Source organism: Poeciliopsis prolifica, unplaced genomic scaffold (genome assembly GCF_027474105.1).
Source record: "Poeciliopsis prolifica strain line A6 unplaced genomic scaffold, Auburn_PproV2 SCAFFOLD013, whole genome shotgun sequence".
Classification (NCBI taxonomy): Eukaryota; Metazoa; Chordata; class Actinopteri; order Cyprinodontiformes; family Poeciliidae; genus Poeciliopsis; species Poeciliopsis prolifica.
The window spans coordinates 12,602,967-12,623,834 of NW_026562388.1; the positions used below are offsets into that span (position 1 = coordinate 12,602,967).

General features: G+C 36.8%; 1 protein-coding gene across 2 annotated transcripts; it reads left to right on the forward strand.

Annotated features, from left to right (window-relative positions):
* Positions 1–915: 915 nt before the first annotated feature.
* On the forward strand, positions 916–5,604 carry LOC129365541 (glucosamine-6-phosphate isomerase 2). 2 transcript variants are annotated; one of them, XM_055038798.1, is made up of 7 exons: positions 916–991; positions 1,183–1,321; positions 1,428–1,529; positions 2,977–3,159; positions 3,767–3,951; positions 4,028–4,202; positions 4,650–5,604. In XM_055038798.1, the coding sequence occupies exons 2-7, from the start codon at positions 1,198–1,200 to the stop codon at positions 4,706–4,708; spliced, it is 828 nt and encodes a 275-aa protein (XP_054894773.1). In that variant the 5' UTR covers positions 916–991; positions 1,183–1,197; the 3' UTR covers positions 4,709–5,604. The 2 variants fall into 2 exon arrangements, with proteins under 2 accessions (XP_054894773.1, XP_054894774.1); XM_055038799.1 differs by having other exon boundaries at positions 938–991; positions 1,194–1,321.
* Positions 5,605–20,868: the final 15,264 nt, after the last annotated feature.

Here is a 20,868-nt window from a genome sequence, read left to right on the forward strand (position 1 = left end):
GCAATAATATCTACCAGTCCAGTTTATTCATGTAGATATTTATTTCATAATGTTTCATTTTGAACATTTTGGTATTCCATATATTTAGATCTCAATGCAATTTTGAATACAGTTACATTTCTATGTGACAGAATAGCAGGAATGACCTATTAATATATCTGCTTAATACAAATTGTGTGCAAGAGAAATGCATAAGACCAGTAAAGAAGTGAAGTAATGTTTTTTGTATTATTATTAAAATTGACTCATGTTGATTTTATCTTTATCTTTACTCTGGGATGAGAGGTAATTGGTCAGCTAACCTGGCTGAATAAATAGTTCTCAGGAATTTAGATATATTGATCACTGGCTATTACATTAGAGGTAAATTACAATAGTTAGATAAAATAATGTTATCGGACTAAGAATCAGTGTTTTAAGATGAAAAAATACGTAATGAGTTTTCTCTAAAAATGAAAAATATGTAATTCATTCTGTTGCATGAAATGATTAGTGATTCATATATTTAATCTTAACAAACACTTGACAGCCTATAAGAAGGAACTACAAGTTATCAAGCAGATAATTAAAAAACAATATGTATATATTATTTTCCAGAGGCAATTTTAAGGCGATTATTAACCAACCATGTCACTGAATGTAGTCAGATAGAAGCAGAAAAAAATGGATAAAGTTTGTATAGGGTCGATAAAGAAATGCAGCATTGAAATCGTTCCTTGATCAGAGGTAAAAACCCAAAATTCAAACACATCTACCTTAAAATAAATTTGCAATGTTGTTGAGCTTTTTTTCTAAACACAGTAAAAATCCATATTTTATCGATCTTCATTCTCTTTTTTTTTTCTAATGTGTTTTGGTGCTTCAGATTTTTGACACTAACGGATTTCCATAGATTCCGCTTTAAAAACGCTCAACCCGCTGTTGGTCATGTGAGTTCGGAGGCTGCAGTCTGCTGTAGGCAGTTTGACTAGAACCAGCGGGATTTTGGCAGGTAACGCTGCTCTGTGCTGTTATTCTGGTGTTAAAAACAACTAGCGGCTGCAGAATAATGACGGGATGATTAACAACAGAGAATAAGTTAACGTTGAACAACTGCAGGAGTTTCTGTACCTGCTAGCGTTAGCTCCAATATCAGCTCTTGTTTATGGTTGTGACTTAAGTTTATTCCCTTTGTTCACTGAGGGCTTCATCAGCAGCATGAGGCTGGTGATTCTGGACGACTACGAACTGGCCAGCGAGTGGGCAGCTAAATACATCCGAAACAGGATCGTCGAGTTCAAACCTTCTGCAGACAGATACTTCACTTTGGGTTTACCCACAGGTACACAGACTCTCTGTGCTGCATCTCTCTCTCTGTCGCTGCATCTCTCTCTCTGTTTTTGTGATTTCACTGGCTCTGATGCGCCATGATTCTGGCTTCGTTTCAGGCAGCACTCCGTACGGCTGTTACCAGAAGTTAATAGAGTTCCACAGAAGTGGAGACCTTTCCTTTAAGTATGTGAAAACCTTCAACATGGATGAGTACGTAGGTGAGTGCAATTTACTGCGCCTGTCAGAACAGAAGCATTAGAGCTGGAAGTAGAGGAAAATGTGATGTTTTTCTTTTTTTCTGTACATGGCTATTCTAGTTCACTAAAAATAATGGAATGCACAGGCTGAGGTGTATGAAATGGTTGCGTTTGATTGAACCAGAAAACATGGACTGATCATCACCCAAAGCACACCAGCTCCTTTTGTGATGTATGCCTATGGCAACATCATGCTGTGGGGATGCTTGTTCATCAGAGGGAAAATGGCTGTGTCCTTAAAGAAAATTGGTTTAAGCAAAAACACTTGGGATTTGGGTGGAGATCTGCGTTCCAACAGGGCACCGTCTCTAAACATACAGCTTGAGCTATAAAGAGACGGTTTAAATTAAAGCATGGTTATGTGTTAGTTAGAATGACACTATCAGGCCTCAGAGTTAAATCCAATTAAGATTCCAGGATATGACCTGAAAATGGATGTTCACGGTAACACTGAATGACTTTGGGGAAATAAAAGGAAGGTGATATATGACGATGTTGGTGACAGCTCCTACATTTAAATAGCGATTGGTGTATTGAGATTCTAGGAGCAAACATAAAATGTATCTCAACACGGTTTTTACTGATGTTACATCTGGATAGAGCTGCTTTTTCAGCAAAAAACAAAAAAAAAACTACTTTGTTGTAGCTTCCTAATATTTAAACCAGAACATTTTAAAACAATTTCTTCTTCAGTAAGCAATAAGGAACGCGTATAATAATAGCAAAGATCACCTGAAATCTACTTGCATTCTTACCTAAATATTTTTTGCAGTTCAAGGAGTTTTTTGCATCTTTGATATTTAGTATTTTTCAACAATGATACATTTGCGAGACATTGTTCCATTCTTGCTCAGAATGGGCAGAAATCTGTCTCAATATGTGAATGAAAACTTCTAAGCAAATGATAGCATCTATATTATTTGGAGACTTAAACTTTTAGTAAAAAGTGGTTGGTAAAAAATGTAAATTGAAGTTATTTCAACCATTCTGATGTTTTCTCTTTTTTTTCCCTCTCTGTTTTGTTGCTTGGATTAAATCTGTTGTCTGAATAAAACCTTTTTGTAGGGATTTGTTTTTTTTTTCTCCACCTCCCCTCAGGCTGACAGAGACAAGAATTCTGCCGTCTCTGCTGCTGAATTGATTAGATCAAATTTCAGTCACAAAAGTTAGTGGGGGGAAAAATATATATATACAGCAAAATACAGGCGGATGAAGCAAAATTACCTGATGCTTGTTAAATTTTCTTTACTCCCTATTAATTTCTAAAATTTGTTTGCAAAAAATGCCAGATTTTTATGTGACCGTAACAAGTTAATTCTTGGAAGGAATCAAACGTGTTTTCCTCGAGTGTTCACCAGCTGGAGACTGTTGGTCTTCTCTTATTGACACAAATGTTTTCGTCCTACAGGTCTGCCTCGTGCTCATCCGGAAAGCTACCACTCCTACATGTGGAACAACTTCTTTAAGCACATCGACATCGATCCGGCCAACGCTCACATCCTAGATGGGAATGCAGAGGACCTAGAGGCTGAGTGCAATGCTTATGAAGAGAAGATCGCTGCGGCTGGAGGGATCGAGTTGTTTGTTGGAGGTGAAAATTAAAGATTTTTTTTATATTCATGGTTGTGCAGCCAATTTTTATTTTGATACAGATTGACTGATTACAATTTCTGCATTAAAAGCTGTAATGCAAAATAAAAATGGAGCAAGAAAATATTTTTTACAGTCTTTTGTTAGGTGAATTAGGAGCACAGGACAATATGCACATTATGCAAGACATCAGTTGTTGGAAAAACAAGACTTTTCAGCTTAAAAACAAAGCTGATATGACTTCAGTTAACTTTCAAAACTGTTCTTAAAACATTATATTAGCGGCCAATGCAACTCAACAATAGTCTTCTGTAAACCTTAAAAATCTAGATACCTGGATACTTAGCAGGGATTTCAATAAGGCTGCTGACATTTCCTAGTCCAACATATTTAACTGCCTGGCCAAAGTTGAAACATCTGAAAATGATTGACTTTGATTCTTCACTCAGTTACAATGTACACACCAAAGAGTAGTGTGTCTTGATTTTACTGAACAGATGGTAAAATCAGTTCAGTGATCATACAGACATAAACCATCTAAAGTAAAACTTCTTGTTTCTGAAAGTTCTTCTTGGGATTGTTTCATGTTGACATAAATCTCATCTCAGGAATTGGGCCTGACGGCCACATCGCCTTCAACGAACCCGGCTCCAGCCTCGTTTCCAGGACCAGAGTTAAAACTCTGGCGAAGGACACCATTGTGGCGAACGCTCGTTTCTTTGGCAATGATCTCTCCAAGGTTCCTACCATGGCTCTGACAGTGGGAGTGGGAACCGTAATGGACGCCAAGGAGGTCAGCCCCTTCTGACCCCCAGACATGGAAGCCCTGCCTCCTCCTCCTTGGGTTTTAATCTCCTGTTCTTCTTCAGGTAATGATTCTGATCACGGGAGCTCACAAAGCGTTCGCTCTGTACAAGGCCATTGAAGAGGGGGTGAACCACATGTGGACGGTGTCTGCCTTCCAGCAGCACCCACACACTATCTTTGTGTGCGACGAGGACGCCACGCTGGAACTCCGTGTTAAAACTGTGAAATACTTCAAAGGTATTGGTGCATCCTGTTTATGTAAATTGGGAGAATGATGTCTCTATATTGGATTTTTTCTGGGTTCTTGGAGAGCTTTGTATACAAGAATAAACCTTTCAGACTTCATTTTTAATTTAGAGAAGCTAAAATTAGATTATCTGATCTCTCCTTATAATTCAAACACTCCAGCCTTAATGTAACAAGTGCAATGGGGTAGTTTTTCTACATCACTCTAGAATAGAATATTTAAAATTTTAACAATATTGCAGAAGTGAAAGATTTTATGGAAACATTTTTAATGAGATTTAAACAGCATGTGCTGGTTAATATGTTTACAGTTTTACTGTAAAGTTATCCTGTAAAGAAACATGTCAACCATGTTTCCAGATTCAGTAAAATTATCGTTTTTTCATCTCTGCTACAGAACTATGCATCTAATATTTGTAATTTCTTTTTTGGCTGCAGGTTTAATGCATGTTCACAATCGACTGGTGGATCCAGTTCTCAGCATAAAAGAGCAGTGAAATAAAGAGAAGATGTCACTGGATTATTCATACTGGTAGAGTTACACAACCAAGGAGCTTTTATTGTTACTGCCAAATAGCTACATTTTGTTACTGAGAGCCAGCAGGTCAAGAGTGTTTGAAATCCAATTATGAAACTAGTTTTGTTCTGTGCATAGGAATTGAGGAATTAGAAAATTTTAAAATCTAAACACTCACTCTTTTTCGAGTTAACTTGTATAAAGACTTTTCTTTTTATCGTTCCAGCATTCCTTTCATGTTTTTCTCCTTAAGTCACCTTCTTCCTCGGGCTTTTTGCACACACTTGTATTGTAGTCACTTCTTCTTTTACAAAAGGAAAAAAAAGCAAGTTATTCATTTTTGTCTTTCAGAAATGCAAAATAAAAGATGTCTTTATTAAATCAAGAAAAAATGTATTTCTCGTAATACAATGCTTTGGCGTTTCTCTCTATATGTTGAGGAGCATTTAGAGTTTGTCCACAGGGGGCAGTAATCCAAAACTGCCCCCTGTAATTTATTTAATTAACTCAACCACTAAGCAAAATACTTAACGATTAACTGTACATTGGTGTTTTTTAAGCCTCTTTTTATAATTCCTTCAGATTTGCTGCTTACAGCTAATAAAACATAATGTTTAAAATTAAAATTTGACGTTCATATTTAATAGATGGGCTTTATTACAAGTTTAATACTTTCCAAAAGCTAATTTTCAGAAGGTTTCTTAATAGGCTTGATAGGAGGCTGCAATTCCTTTTACTGAGATGAAACTGCATGTCTTGTGTGATTTTGTGAGGCAGATTTTGTTTAACTCACTGATACATCACAAATGCTCAGTAACAGGTTTCAGACTAACAAAATGAAACATTAAAGCAGAGCTGGATTTATGCAGAATTTATTTCCATACGTTTAGCAAAGTTATAACATTAGCAAAGTTATTTTAATTTAGTTGAATACTTAAATTTCTTCTCACAAAGCAAATCTGATATCGGGACTGAACTGCCTGAAAACTAGCAAGGCATCGTGTGAAAGATCAGATGGCTAAGCAGAATGTGATGCAACAGTCTGAGTGACAAGCAAGTTTACAGATTGATGATCTATCTGCTACAATGGTGCTGTTCATTTCAGCAGCTTGTATCCAGAATACTGTTTTCTCTTTTGTGTCTAATTCATGATTTATGTTGTATGACCATAGCGTTTTGATAAAGGTGTCTGTCAAATTGCCAAGTGGGTTTTAAATCTGGAAATATCTTTAGATATCAATGTGGCCAGTGAACACGGTGCAACAATGAGCCATCCTCAAACACTGTTATAAACACCTCAGTGACTCAAACATTTTGTAATCACAAATATCAGTCTTGTGTTGTAGACTGAATATAATTTATGCAAATTGAAGACACCACAATGAGCATCTGTACTCATTAGTGTTGCACTGATTTATCATTATGAACACTAAGCTGAGCCCATAGAAAGAGTCGGTTTTCACTGACTGTTAATTATCAGCTGCAGCTTCATCAGGACAGAGACATCACATCAATAGCTGCTCTTTAAAAGAGCTCTCAGATCCAACATCTGTTGAATTCAACACAAAGCAAAGCACAGCTGAACCCGTTGCAGCGGTAAATGACTTTAGTCATCTTCGATGCAAAAATACCAGAAAAAACTAGTTATTTGTAATGATCTTTAATGGGGTTTTTTAAAAGAAAAGTCCAGCAGAGATTTTAGATCAATGTATCCTGCCTTCAAGACCACATGTATTTACCAGTATTGTCCATGAATCTTTCACTTAGAAAATTAAAATCTGCATTTAAGGTGTGGCTCAGAAATCTGAGGGCTTAACTTTTTAACTGACCTCAGTCAAAAAAGTTGGAGGATTTAGAGATCAAAATTGAAGCCTTTTAAGGTGCTGCTGAGAATCTTAGAGTGTTATATCTTATGCATAGAAGACATTTCTTATGATGATTTAATTTAGTATAAATTAAATTAATTATCAGCTTTGATGTTTAGAGCATAGCCTATAAAAACACCTGCAAAGAGAGTGACATATGACTTAAGTAAACATTTATCTTGAAAAGTTTGTTCCTAAGTACTTAGGACAGAAAGAACACAGTAGCTTCAAGAGTTTATTAGAAAAATACTAAACATGTATAGTGGTCAGAATTTGGGCCAGATGGAAATCTTTGTCTAGACTAGAATGACATTCATGCAGGAACCATCACTGACTTTTAAGACATTTGCAAGATGAATTGAACAATATCTGAAAGATGATGGCTTGGTTTTCTTAATGTCAGAACATTTTCTGTCTGTAATCCAGGTATAGACAGAATATTGACAAATGGATTTGAAATATTTAGTATCGTAGGTTTGTGTTGTTGTTAATAAATTGTAAATTAAAATTCTTGAACATTTCTACTTACTCTGAAGTTTCCTTTATTTGTCGAAACTAAAATAAGACTGGCTCCAAACACTAGATGGCAGCAGAGCATCATACCGTCATGGTGAGCTTTCTGCTCATTTGAATCTGGCAGCTGATGTTATGATGGAGAAGGGTGATCTGCGGCTTAGTGTTGGCTGTTTGAGATCAAATGAAACCCCATTCACATTACAAAGATCTCGCACTGTCACATTGAGTTTATCTTCAGGATGATCTCAGCTGTTTTGTGTTCTTGAAACATGCTTTCCAGACACTTGGTTCATCAGCTCAGAGTTTCTCTCAGAACCAGTCTGATCATAAACAGGCACCTTTTGCATTTTGTAATATCTGAAGCCCCTGCAGCTGATTAGAAATAACATGGATGAACATCAAATAATGACTGACTGTGCTGAGAGCTGATTAAATGTGATAGCAATATTCCTTGTTCATTGTTCATTTTCTCACATGGACCAGTCGGAGTCTGATGACTGAAATAGATCAATAAACCCGAAGGGATGTAAATAAACCCAAAACATCAGCAGGAGTTGATGTTAGCTGTCTCTCATTACTTTCTGGGCCAGTTTTCAGTCCATTACTTCTTACTGATGACCTTCTTTTCCTAACAGAACTTGATGTGATAATAATCAGCCCTTGTAACAGTGATTTATCAGCAGGTGCTGTTCTTGATGGTCCATCTGTGTAGCTTAGCCTCAGGATGAGACATTTAGTGTTCACTGCATGTTTCATTTAAAGTTAGCCCACATCATAGTTTTCTATGGGAAACTAAACACTGATTACCAAGATGAAGGGAACTTTGAATACTTCTTGCCAGAAATTAATCTGACTTCAATTGAATAAACCCCTGAAGAAAGAAATAATGATTCAACATGCAACTCCAATGATGCTTAAAAAGTTTAAAATAACTTAGACGGTGGATTCCAACGATTTGTTCTCCGAACATCAGATGTTGTCATGAGCATATGAAAGAAAGAAACCATGAGCCTAAGTGTCTGAAATGGGCTTTTTCTGCAGGGTTGATGGAGGAGGTCAGAGGAGAGTTTCTGCTCTATTAAAATGAGTCAGATGAAGGGGTTTGGATGTCTTCTTCATGTGCTATAAGGTGTCTCAGAACCTTTTGTGGCAGACCAGGAAGTAGTGTAAATTAAGTGAAAGAAAACATTTTTTACACAGAAAATCTGAATTGATTTGAATATTTTAATTCAGAAGATGTCAGGGGTTGTTAGATTGAAGAAAAAGTTTAAAGAACGGTTGTTATAAAACAATATTTCAAGTTTTGGACACCTCTTAGAGCTCTGTTTCGATTTTCATTTCAAACAAAAAAGTTATAATCCATTGATAATTTTCTTCTTACCTCAAAGCTGTGTTCTACCTTGACTTACCCAAACACATAAAATGCTTCACAAAATCTAAATGAGAAATGTCAAAGTTCCAATGTACAACTCCTTGTAGATCTGACACACATTTCTGTTATTTTTTTCTCAAACATCACTATTATCAAGCCTTGACAATCAGATCCAACATGCATATTACATCCTAATAAGTTTATTATGCCTGGAAATCATTTACATAATGAGCAAACTGATGAGCATCCAGGTTGATGAAGATTGGTTCATCTGAATGTGACTTTTCTGCTCCGTTTTATTCAAATGAGACCCTTTAAAATGGAAATTGGAAAGGAAAACAGTCTGTAAATATATTTAAGGCTAAATGAAAGTGAACAAATATGCATCCATCTTATTTTTAACCAAGCTCCTGAGAGGCGTGGAAACTTTGACGAGTCTAAGTGTGAATAATGGGAAGCTTCAGGAAGCCTCCTGAGGGGGAAAATTTAGTTTGATTAAACTCCAAGCAGTCAAAGATGACGACTTCTGACAGCTGGAGACTCGATTCAGTTCCAGGCAGCAGCTAAAGTGGCTCCTTGTGGGTTTCACGAGCTTTCTCAGAGGTCTGTCCTGCAGAACTAAATCTGCAGCAGATGTTCGGCTGATGCCCAACTGATATTTACTGGTGCATCAGGGGGAAACTGCGTCATTAGTTTATTTACACCAGAAATAATTAGTGTTCTCATACTTCAGGCACATACGTTGTACAATCCTGAATACCCTGGATGAGGCGGGGGAAATACACATAAAATAGAAGACAAGGTCTAGTTCTAAAATATTTGTAGCTGTTTTTGATATTTTCCTGTTAGGTTTCTAATATTCTCAGCTGTTTCTTCTGATGCCTTCCAGCTCTGTACAGCTGTCTCCCATCCAGAATCAGTGCGCCTGTCTTCAATCAGTAATCCATGTGCTAAGTTTTTTAGTTCCCTGGTTTGCAGCACTTCCTGCTGCTTGTCATTACAATTTTGGCTTTGGATTTGATCACTTTTAAGGTTGGACTAACATAAAACGTACAAAACTCTTTTAAGAGCATTTGTCAATATACTTTCTTGCATGAAAATCTTTAAAAAAGAAAGATCATGTCTCATCATGTCTGCTCATATAAAAAATACAACTGAGATTCATGAGACTTTCAAAAGTAGCCTTTGAGGATGCATTTTGACCCAGCTTGAGGCTCATGACTCACCATGGTTTCAGACAGAAAACAGATTTTCTTAATTTGATAAAATCGTATATGTTGAATGAATGTGTTGCTTCTTAATGGCGACACTGGGTGTGGATTTATTTGCATACATGACAAAGGGGGGACTCCAGGGGGGACTCATTGGTCACTTGCATGGAGGCAATTATTAAATTAGGTTTGTTTTCCATTTTTTTTATTTCAGCTTTTGAGTCTTTCTCTGCAAGTGTCTGAAATGCTTGGAAAAAACTGCTAAGAAATTCACTAAAGAAGCAGCTAGTTGGCCGTCAAGATTTTCAAGAAGTCAAATCTCGTAACGTGTGTTTTTGTAGAAAATGTTTATTTTCCATCAGCTTAACAATTTTTATTGTTGTGCTTTAATATTTTTACTTAAAAGTATATTTCTTCAGTGTTTACATATCAAATATTATAGTCAATGAGGATTTTAAAAAGCAACAGAAAATTTATTCTGGATGGATGCTTTAGTCAACCCTGGTGTTTCAGAAGATGGTTTTTATTCATCTTTTAATTCCAGAGTTCCAGATGTTCAATTTTCAAGTTATAAAATGGGCATAAATTGCTGTTTTCTATTAGAAAATCTGTATTTTTACATACATCATTTGATATAGCACAACTCTTTAGGTCTGGCCTCAGTTTAAAATAATGTATTGATATGAGCCCTCTATTATTCTCTTTTTTTTTTTTTGAGAAGAGTTGTTTTGTTGCACTCTCTGTCTTCAAATTAGCCATGATCTTTATTTTAAACATAAACTCATTTTTGATTTGTAAAGCATCTCTTTCATGACGCAGATCCACGCTGCGTTTTCACTTCTGAGAAAAAAAAAGCCTTTGAATCTCTAAGATTATTTCTGTAAAACCAATTTTATCCAAACCAATATTTTTCCACCTGACTGTGAATCATCAGCTCATCATGTCTGCTGCACACGTTGACGCAGGAAGCCGGTTCTGACCCGACTGCAGCTCACTGAGTATGCTATTCATGGTCAGTGTGGCTGTCTGGTCTGCTTCCATGGAAACTGAGATTTCTGTGATCAGGAGAATGAAAGTAACTCAACATATCTGACACAACACATCAGTTTTACTGCAGGAGTCCATTTTTTTCTTCAGAGTTTCTCCTCTCTCACTGATTGGTAGATGTTTAAATGTCAACAACATGCTGTTTTCAAAGTCTGATTCATCACAGGGATACAACGAGGCTGCTGTGTCTCTCTACCTTTGTAGCTTTGTACAAGTAAAGATTTGCTTTGCATCATGAATCAATCGATGTCCACCCCTTGAACTATCTAAGATAGTCAGCCCAGCGTATTCTTACTTCCAACTTTTCATAGAGACCATTTGAAAACAAAACACATGGGACTTCTTCTTAGACACGCTGCATGTCTAAAGCGTTGTTGTGAACAACCAAAAATAAAAAAGGAAAACAGAACAGAGACAGGGATCATCACCAAATTCATCCATAAGCTTTGCTTTTTTTGTAGTCCTACATGTCACATTAAAGGTCCTACCGAACGCTTTCAATGACAGATGCTATGACCACAGACTTTGAATAGGCCAATGGTAACTAATGCAGTTGCTGAGGTTTTCACTTCTGCACACTGAACTATTCATCCAATCTCTTTTTCAAAACAGTTCAAACTAATTTAGATTATGTCTGCTTAAATGATTATTTGAATAATAGAATAATCTATTAATTATTCTGATTATTAATTGAGTAATAAACAATTTTAGCAATATTGGCAAATTCTCCCAAATATTGGCACAAAGTTTCATAATGGCGCATCCTTAACAATTACACTTCTGTAGCTTGAAAAATTAACCAGTCATGATAACAGCTCACTTTTTAAGTCAACCTGAACAAAAATGATACAAAACTCTAAAATTATCTTCAGTGTAATAATAAAAATAAAAAGAAGCATTCTCACAAAGTCACTTATATAAAAAGGTGGATGCTCCTGTTTTTTGTTCATGTAAAAACCGTAGCTATAGAAAGTGAACCGTCCCTTTGCACGGCTTTTGTGTTCATGTGAGCGACAGAAACACAGGCTAGCTTTGTACATGTCACATTTCACTCTGCTACCCATTTGTTGCAACCAGGATAGTAGAAAATTAAATTTTCAGTTTTGTCTTAATACCCACTTGAGCTAAACATCAGCTACTATGCACATACATACATTCCTGAGCTGAGTCGACCATTGGTAAGGACATCGGAAGAGATACACATAGTGTTAGGGAGACAAGCTGACACATCATTACACTCTGAAATGGGTGAAGCAGGAAGGAGCACCTGAGGTCTCCCTGAGATAACACCAACAGGGCCTGTTCACATCTGGACTGAACAGTAACCACCACAGGAAGAACTGACAGGAGATGGAAAAATGGGACAAGAATCCACAGTGAAAACTCTAAATACTTTTACAAGATGTAAAAACTCTCACTTGAACTGTTTATCGGTTGATTTTGACTAAATATGTATCTGAATATTGATATAACAATATTTTGTTGATCAATGATGCAAATACTTTTTACAAAATTTATAAATGAGAAATTGTATTAAAATATACATGTTCCATTAAGTCTAAATAGTGCAAATATATTGCACTTTTGCACTTTTTTGAGACTTAACATAAACAGCTGTCACAATACAAACATATTCACCTTTTCACTAATTTCAGGTTTTCTGTTGGTGGCTGAATCTGCATTATTGGCCATTCATGCAGCGCTTACATACTGAGAAATGAGACATCTGCTCTCCTTTTTATTTATTTCTGAAATTATATCAATGAATTTAATCTTACTGAAGACATCTGTTTAACCATGTGGATGATTGAGAATCTGAGAAAGTTTAAGTTTATTGGAGACTACTGGAGAGACTGAGCTTCCATTGTGTTGCACAATATGGTTCTTAAATAATGAGGCTTGTTGCATTAATAAATCATGTGGCATCTGAAGGAGTGCAGATTGATATTCTATGTGTTTAACCGTGAGGCGGCGTGTTTATTGATCTAAAATCGCTGATTTTACAAAACAGGAAAGAACTCAAATGAACCCCACAGAGCCTTGGTAAAGTATTCACACCCTTGAAGTTTATCCACATTGTGTCATATTACAACCACAACCATCGGCATATTACTTGGAGATTTTAAGCGATCGGCCATCGTAAAGTAATGGATATTTGCAATCTAAAAAAAAAAATAAATTAAATTAAACATGGCTTAAAGCGTTCTACACATAAACATTTGAATATCTTCATTATTCCCAATTTTACTTACAAATCTCAAATCTGGTGTCATATCGTCACATCATTAGTGGTATTTGACACCTTCCTGCAGCATTTGCTAAAAATGAAATGTGAGCTTCAATGGTTAAAATCCAACCTGCAGAATAGAATTAGAAGATGAACTCTTCTTACAGACATAAAATGATTGCTCAGTCAACCTTCATTGGTCTTTGATTGACGATGAAAACACTGAGCCTGTCACTGTGCTACATTAAAATATCCCACAGGAAACACTGAATCTGGTTCTCATTATTGTTCTCCATGTCACACGGTTGGATAAACACCTTTTGTGAAGAAGAAATTGAAAACGCATGGGAAAATAGATGTCGTCCTGTCTATGATTCATTGAAATAAGCCTAAATATATTCAGTTATTCCATTATGGATTAAATTGCCAGCATTTTCCTGGAAGAATGAACCACAGACGGCCTCTTGTCTCAAATGCAGTGGTCTCAAACTCCAGTCCTCAAGGGCATTTTTGCCATTTACATCCAGTGTGTACGACAAGGGACACATCTAAAAGTAAAAGGAATGCAGTTTGAGACCACTGCTTAAAGCCAAATGCAAAGTTGACAGAAGTCTGTTACATATGACACATTTCAGCTAAGAAACTATTGACAAATCTAAAAAGGGTCTGAAATTCTCACCCGAATATATCCACTAATAACGCTATATACAGACAGATTTTGATTTTGAGTTTGGTTTAAGTTGCTAAATAGTTAAAATCTGCTGAAACAGGACTTAGTCTGACTACTTATTAAACATCCACTGCTCTATGTATTTCTCTTCAAACTCAACGTGACATGATATCTACCTCTGTTCTTAGGCCATTTAACTTATTTTTTGGGGTAGCAAGCCGAAGTCAGCATGCTTGGTAAAATCCCACTGGATACAATCAACCCTGACTATTGGTCCATTTTGAGCCACTGTGATGTTTTATAAAACAAACCCAAATTAGATTGTTTTGTCCAAAGCTGTTTTAACAGCTGATGGCCTCAAAAGTTTCATGGTGATTTTCACCTTGAGACTTTCTGAACTGTTTAGGTGTTTTATTTGTGCAGGTTCAGCTAAACAGCTAAGAATCTGAAAGTCCTTCAGTACATTTGTCCTAAAAAGGACAACATTATATATGAGGATAAACAATGTGGATGTTGCTGGGACTTTGATCAGTGCTATTTGTCTCCTTCATGAATTACAACTTAGTCTGTTGAAAAGTCCAAACCATACAATCGGTTATTACCACAAATGTAAAGTCTATGGCAGTTTAAATGCATTCTTGAGTAAAACAGAAGCTATTATCTCGTGGTTGGTCTGGGTCCAAACGATATTCTATTTGGGCCCAACTCCTGATCTTTAGGTTAACTCTTTGCCACAACATCAGGTTATCTTTCCTGCACACAGTTGAGTTTTGTCGATAGTTTTTGCTCAGTGAGGCAATCCCTCATGGTGTCAACATAAGCAGGACCTAAGGCTTCAATGTAGAAGGAAATTAGTGTAATCTATTGCCTCCACTCTGCTGGTTTGCAGTGCTGCAGAACATTTGGTGGAAGATTGGATATATGGTACATTTCTTCTTTATTCTTTAAAAAGGCAAAGGCCATCAAGTAAAGTATTGCCATGGACATATATGTCTCATACATTTTTCATTATGCATTTCAGTGAACGAATGGCATGCCACACTTCCCCCCCTGGTGCCTCATGGATCCGCAACACGGGAGATTTCTGCTCGGGCTGCTAAGATTAGCTCTATTATTTATTAAAGTTGATAGATTGTTAATGTCCCCATGAAAATGTCCCATGTCTATCTTTATCTCCATGATCTCTGTGTGTGGGTGGATAACTACTTGTACAACAGATCCTGTGAGAGGAGAACTGAGGTTTTAGATAGCAGAAAATCTAATTTAGATCTAAATTCTACATCCCGAGATGCATGTCAAACCAGTATAATGACCTTATTTCTTTCAGAACACATGCATAGAATGCAAAAACAGGAGACTCCTTATATTTTATAATCTGAAAGGAAAAAATCTTAGTAGGCTCAGCTGGTAAAGGGTTCTGCTAAGAATCCTCAAAGGATCCAAAGCTGGAGACACATGAGGAAGCATAGAAAGGGATTTATCATCCTCAGGAAAAACAAGTGCTTTTGGTTTAGTGCCTAAGGGTGGAGTCAGGGGCTTTACACAAAGCAAAGTGGGCTGTAAAATACTTAACTATATCTGAATCTCACTGACTGCTAGTCCAACTTTTTCACTAAAGGGAAACAAAGCCTGTTTTTGTATCCCTACATTAAAGCTGGGGTATATATACTATTTTATTTACATATTTACAGATAATTTGTTTTGAAAAAAGACCTATTGCTTCCTCCCTGTTGTGCCACTGCCATCTGCAGATTTAATACACAGAAACAAAAACAACCAATCAGAGCCAGGAGGAGGGTCTTAGCACTGTCAGTTATGCTTGTGTACGCACTGATCACACTCTGTCCATTTCTCTCTGCTGTCCTACAGCTGGTTCATCACAACATAGGGATGCTTGAGTCTCTTTTATGGATTTTCCCATCTTATTCTGTCATGATAAAATTTACCTACTGCAGTTAGGAAGTTAAATTGCTGAGGTTTCAAACTGATTGCATATTAAACCTTTCTAATAAGTTAGTTAAGTGGCATCTTTCTAACTTTTAACTAGTTTATTTTCTGAGCGATGAGCTTCTTTATTGATGATAACTGCAAGGCTACTTGAAATGGCTCAGCAAAACTCAGCTGTGAAGAAAAAAAATGTTGCTCCATCTATATAAAAAGAGCATATAGAAGATTTAGTAGAAAATAAATGAGTAAGAAAATCATTATTAGCAGCCAGGTTTTAAATATAAGGCTAAGAAGCAATACAATGTCAGGGGAAAATGTGTCTCACAAGCTTTAGAAAGTGTTGCAGATGTTGATTTTTTTTCCCCTTGTTCCTTCTTTTCTTAAAAATAAAACTCATACCTAGCACTGACTCAGTGTGGCATATGGGGAGTTTGTTCTGTTGGCTTTGGAAAAATACACTTCGATGTGTTGCTGTGTTGCTGGGTCACTTTGCCCTCCAGCTAATGTCTACTGCTACTTGCTCGGTTGCTGATAAACATCTTTTCTGTAGGTGGTAGATGATAATGTTTTACAACAAAAAATAATGTCTTTAGGGATTGAAAATACGTTATGTTTTTAGGTGCATAACTTTGCTTGAAGTCTGATGAATGCTATGTGAAACTAGGCAGGAACAAAAAGCATTAAACGTCTCCCCACATCTCTAATCTGCATACACTTTAAAAAGAGGTAGGCAGCAGCTGATTAGCTGCTGAGTTGAAGCTGAAGAGGTTTGATTGACCTTCTTCAAACTGCTGATGCCAAAAAGAACAAAGCTGCCACCCAGTTTGACCCTGAGAGCAGGGCGCAGCCAGGCAGGACAAACTAAAAATCTTTACTCCTGTCAGTTGAAATCTGCTTCTCTGTGTTCGGAAACAAACTAAGGTCAAGTCTGACTGCATGCACATTTGCTGTGAGGTCAGGGTGGGGAGTTGTGTACAGATCATTTCAGAAATATTTGGTGTTCATTCCGAGGAAGTGGAGGGACCTGAGAGAAACTTATGACCTGGTAGAGATGATGAAATCAAAGGAGTCTAGTGAGTCTATAGCCTCAATCAAACCCATAAAGATGATCTCACAGTGCATGTTTCTTTCCTCTTTTTCTCTTACTTTCTTTTATTCCTACACAGTTCTCTTAAGGTTCCACCATTAAGAGAACTGTATTTCAAGAAAATTGAATTATGGCTGTGACATTACCTTTTGTTCCATGCTGTTCTATATTTGCTGTTATGTTTGGGACCACTGACCTTCCTTGTTGGACATATGGCTTTACTTTTGACTCGAGAAACCCTTAGTTCCCTGGGGACTTGTTGCTCATCTCACTGGCTTGTACGTTGCCCAAATACTTTAGCTGCAAAACAAGCCTGATATGAGGTTATTTTTAGGACGAAGAAACTTTCTCCTTCAAGCCTTGAGAGCATGATATTTATATTCAGTCTTCTTCTGTTTGTCCTTTCATAAACTTTATAATTGAACCTGTTATTCATGCCTGTAGCATCTGAGACTGAACTAGAACACACACTCCTGCAACGATTGGAAGCTGTCTGATGTGTTTTCTACTTTCTTTGAAATGTCAGGTTTTAAATATTTGAAAATAGCCTTATAACACTTCAAAGACTGATAGGAAGGCACCTGTATTGTCCAGATTAGCAAAACAAAGCTGCAGCTTTGTTAGAGATTATAATCTATCAATCAAAATATTTGATCTGCAGATCCTGGCTGTTACTTTCTCTCCATAATCCTTTGGAAGCACTCTGGGTCGACATTTTAACCTGACTGTATATGTAAAGTAAAAGCGGCTTAACAACTTGATGTTAATAGGGTCTAAAGTGAAGGTGTGTGTTGTTTCAGCCTTTAATTCACATCTCATGCTCAGTGTGACATTCCTGGAGCTCAAACACTCTTTCCTTCCAGTCAGTGATGATAACCCTTTGCACAGCCATGTTTTCCTTTGTCTTAATGTCAAAAGGTTTTTAGGTAAAGATGTCATTTCTTTCTGTTTTCTTTCCTTGTGATGTTTTACAGTGGTTGTGATCAGTAGCATTTTCAGGCTTTTTGAATGTCTTTTAATCTTTCTCTTTGAACTGTGGTTGTATTTTTTTCAATCATTTTCAGTCTTTGAAGTTTACTTTTTAAGTTTTTAAACCACTTCACTTTTACAACAGCTCCATGTTTTGTTTTTAAAATTGAACTTGTATATTTAGATGTTGAGTATTTGAACAATTATAGGAGTCTGTTTTGTAACAATTATAAGAAAATATTCAAGACAATCCAGTAGCATTGCCCCACATTGAAGAATAGAAACCAAACTGTTTAATTTGATCTTTTTAAACAAAATGTGATCTATTTCTCTCAGACTGGCTGGAGAATCCAAAATGACAAGCTGGGAGCTGCAGAAAGGTTTTATTTGTTGCTCTTACTAAACAACAGATGGTGACAGACAGCCACTGTCCTTCTCAAATACCAGGTGAAGATGACAAGAAGTAACATGAGAGAAAATTTGTATGAGAGTCATTATTCACATAGCTTGTGACTTTTCCGCTCAGTTTCCCTCGAAATTGAGCTTCCCTGAATGTTGTTGTTTGTCTTCATTTAAGCATAAACTGTCAGCTAGATCATTCACCCGAGAACAAATCAAGAGCATCTCATTATATCTGCAAGCTTCAGGAGATGTTAACATTTCTGTTGAGCTTGTTTTGGGGTGTTTTTCCTGAAAATATTTTTGATCAGAAACTGGTTTTAGATGAGAAGATGCCAGAAACAGGTCAGTGGTTTGTCATAGGCTACATTTATATTCTAATCTTTCCAGCAGGTAGGGCGAAACTCACAAACGTACATAATTTACTCAGAGATAGAGGACCGGAGGATAAATCATTGACCATGAGAGCAGAGTTAGTCATTTCATGCAGCCTATGGGCTTTAGTGGGCTTTAGTCAAAGGCAGTTTCTTCATCTCTGAAACAGAAGAAAAAAATGAAAACATATCTGATGAATATACACCTGCAGCTCCACATTAGGTTAAAAAGGTTCTTTACCTAGGCATGAGGTGGAATCGTAAAATCTGAGGAGTCCTTCTAAAAACTTTTTTAGCATGGATTCTTAGCATTTTTTTCCCCCCTACAGATCTGTGACTTTTAAAGAGTTTAGATGATCACAGGGAGTATCAGCCTCTCTCCAAACAGCTTGACCTCATCGGAGTCAGCCAGGTGTGAAGAGAAAACCTTCTGGATGCCCAAAGAGCCTCATTCACATCTAATCCTCTGCAGGCTTGAAGGTCACGTCCTCTGCTGTAACAGAGCTGGATGTTAGAGGACTCCGACCTGCGGTGTTAATCATTCTGTCGAAACACACCTGAGAAGCAGGCCAGACTTTCAACAAAGTCTGGCGATAAAAGATTCTTCTGGGATGAAAGTTGAACAAAATTTTGAGGCTGCTGTTTGCCTTTACAGACTTTTAGCACATAAATGAGCAGCGGATATTTTGCAATGAATCTTTTATTTTAAACTGCTGTAGAATGTGAAGGAAAGAAATTGATAAACAGCAAAGAAATTTATTTTATTATTAATCAAATTATACATTTTTTTATGTAGATAATCATATTTAGCGATTAAATATAATAAGTGGAAATATGTACCACAATACTTGATTGCTAATGCCTATATTAATCTGAATTGGAACCAGGTTGCACACAACCCAGATATGGAGAAATAACCAGAATGCTGCCCAGCTTTATATAAAAACAAATTCAAGGACTATGGATGTATTTGATGAAAAGCCTGATGTGTATACATGCTTTGATTGTTATAAATTGTTCTGTTACCTCTCCCAAGGCTTTCTGAGAAAACATTTTAATCACTTTTTTTTTACAATGAAAATCTATCACTCTGTTTTGACCCGAACCATTCAGATCGCAAAGTCATCCTTTAACAGAAAAAGCTGATTGGTTGTTGTCAGGGTCGGCACTAAACTTTTTCCTTGCTGTTACTGCCCATTTGTAGAGACACCATGTTCCTGTTTCCAACATGTCTCTTCCCTTTGTGTAATTCTTTGGTCAGGCTTCAGGGAAGATTAAATTAGGTTTGACAACAGGCATCATATCTGCAGAAGAAATGGATGGCACATAGCTACACTTCTGCCAGTCTCTTAAAACAACATGTGAAGCCAATTATACCACAGTCGTCCAGTTTTTAGGACTGTGTGCATCCATCTGATCTGAAGGTGCAACACTGTGATCCCCAGACAGGAAGTGGGAGCTTTTCACCTTCCCATATCTTTGTACCCTGTAATCACATTGCAGCAGGAAACGACAGTGGACTTTATTTTTATCCACTCATCAGCACTTGCTTTCAAGCACCTCTGCCTTCCTCCTTCAAAGCTACATCCTAATTGGTACTTGCTGTGGTAGAGGGAACAAAAAAAGCAACAAAAAAAACAAAAAAAACTGTATGTTTGGATTTCTCACCAAGCAGAGTAAGGAACATTTATTTTTATTTAGAACTTTATATTTTTCTCTATTATTTTCATTAACCACTTGAATAGCAGTTCATTTACATTCACCTGAGAAATTACGAATAGCAGGAGATACTTGATGTCTTCAGAATTATCCTAGAAACAATCAGAATCAACTTAGTGAACACAAACAAGGTTTTGCTTTTTCTCTGAAATAACACATTTAAATCTAAATATATACATAAAAAGAACTATTTTTTTTCTTTCTTGTAAAAATGCATGCATACTTTGTTTTTACAAAAGAGGAAGGCAAGGTCAAATCTGTGCAAATTTGCACAGTATCAGTCTGGGGACTATTTATCCATCAGACAGACAGATGGTGGCTTGTTTTACAAATGAAGTTCTGTAGTGCTAAACTCTAAACAGTGAGTATCCAGGATGTGTGGGGTCTGCAGTGATATAATCCATCCTTTTCCTGAGAGAGGTGGGGTACACCCTGGACAGGTCACCAGTCTGTCGCAGGGCAGTCCTGTATGATGCTAACCGTAAATGATCCTTTGAGAGGAAGTTGAGATTGAGTCCATTCACTCTCAATTTCGCAGGACTTTTTTCCCCAAAACACCCTGCGAGAGTAATGTGTAACATTGCCCAACAATCCAGGAGCAATTTGGGAAGACGTACATTTTCTAGCTCTGTTTCACAACCCAAATGTGATAATTCACTTGTTGATGAAAACATTCCAGGGATATTTCAACGAAGATTGATGGATCTACCCACCGGAGAACCTATTGATGGCTTAAC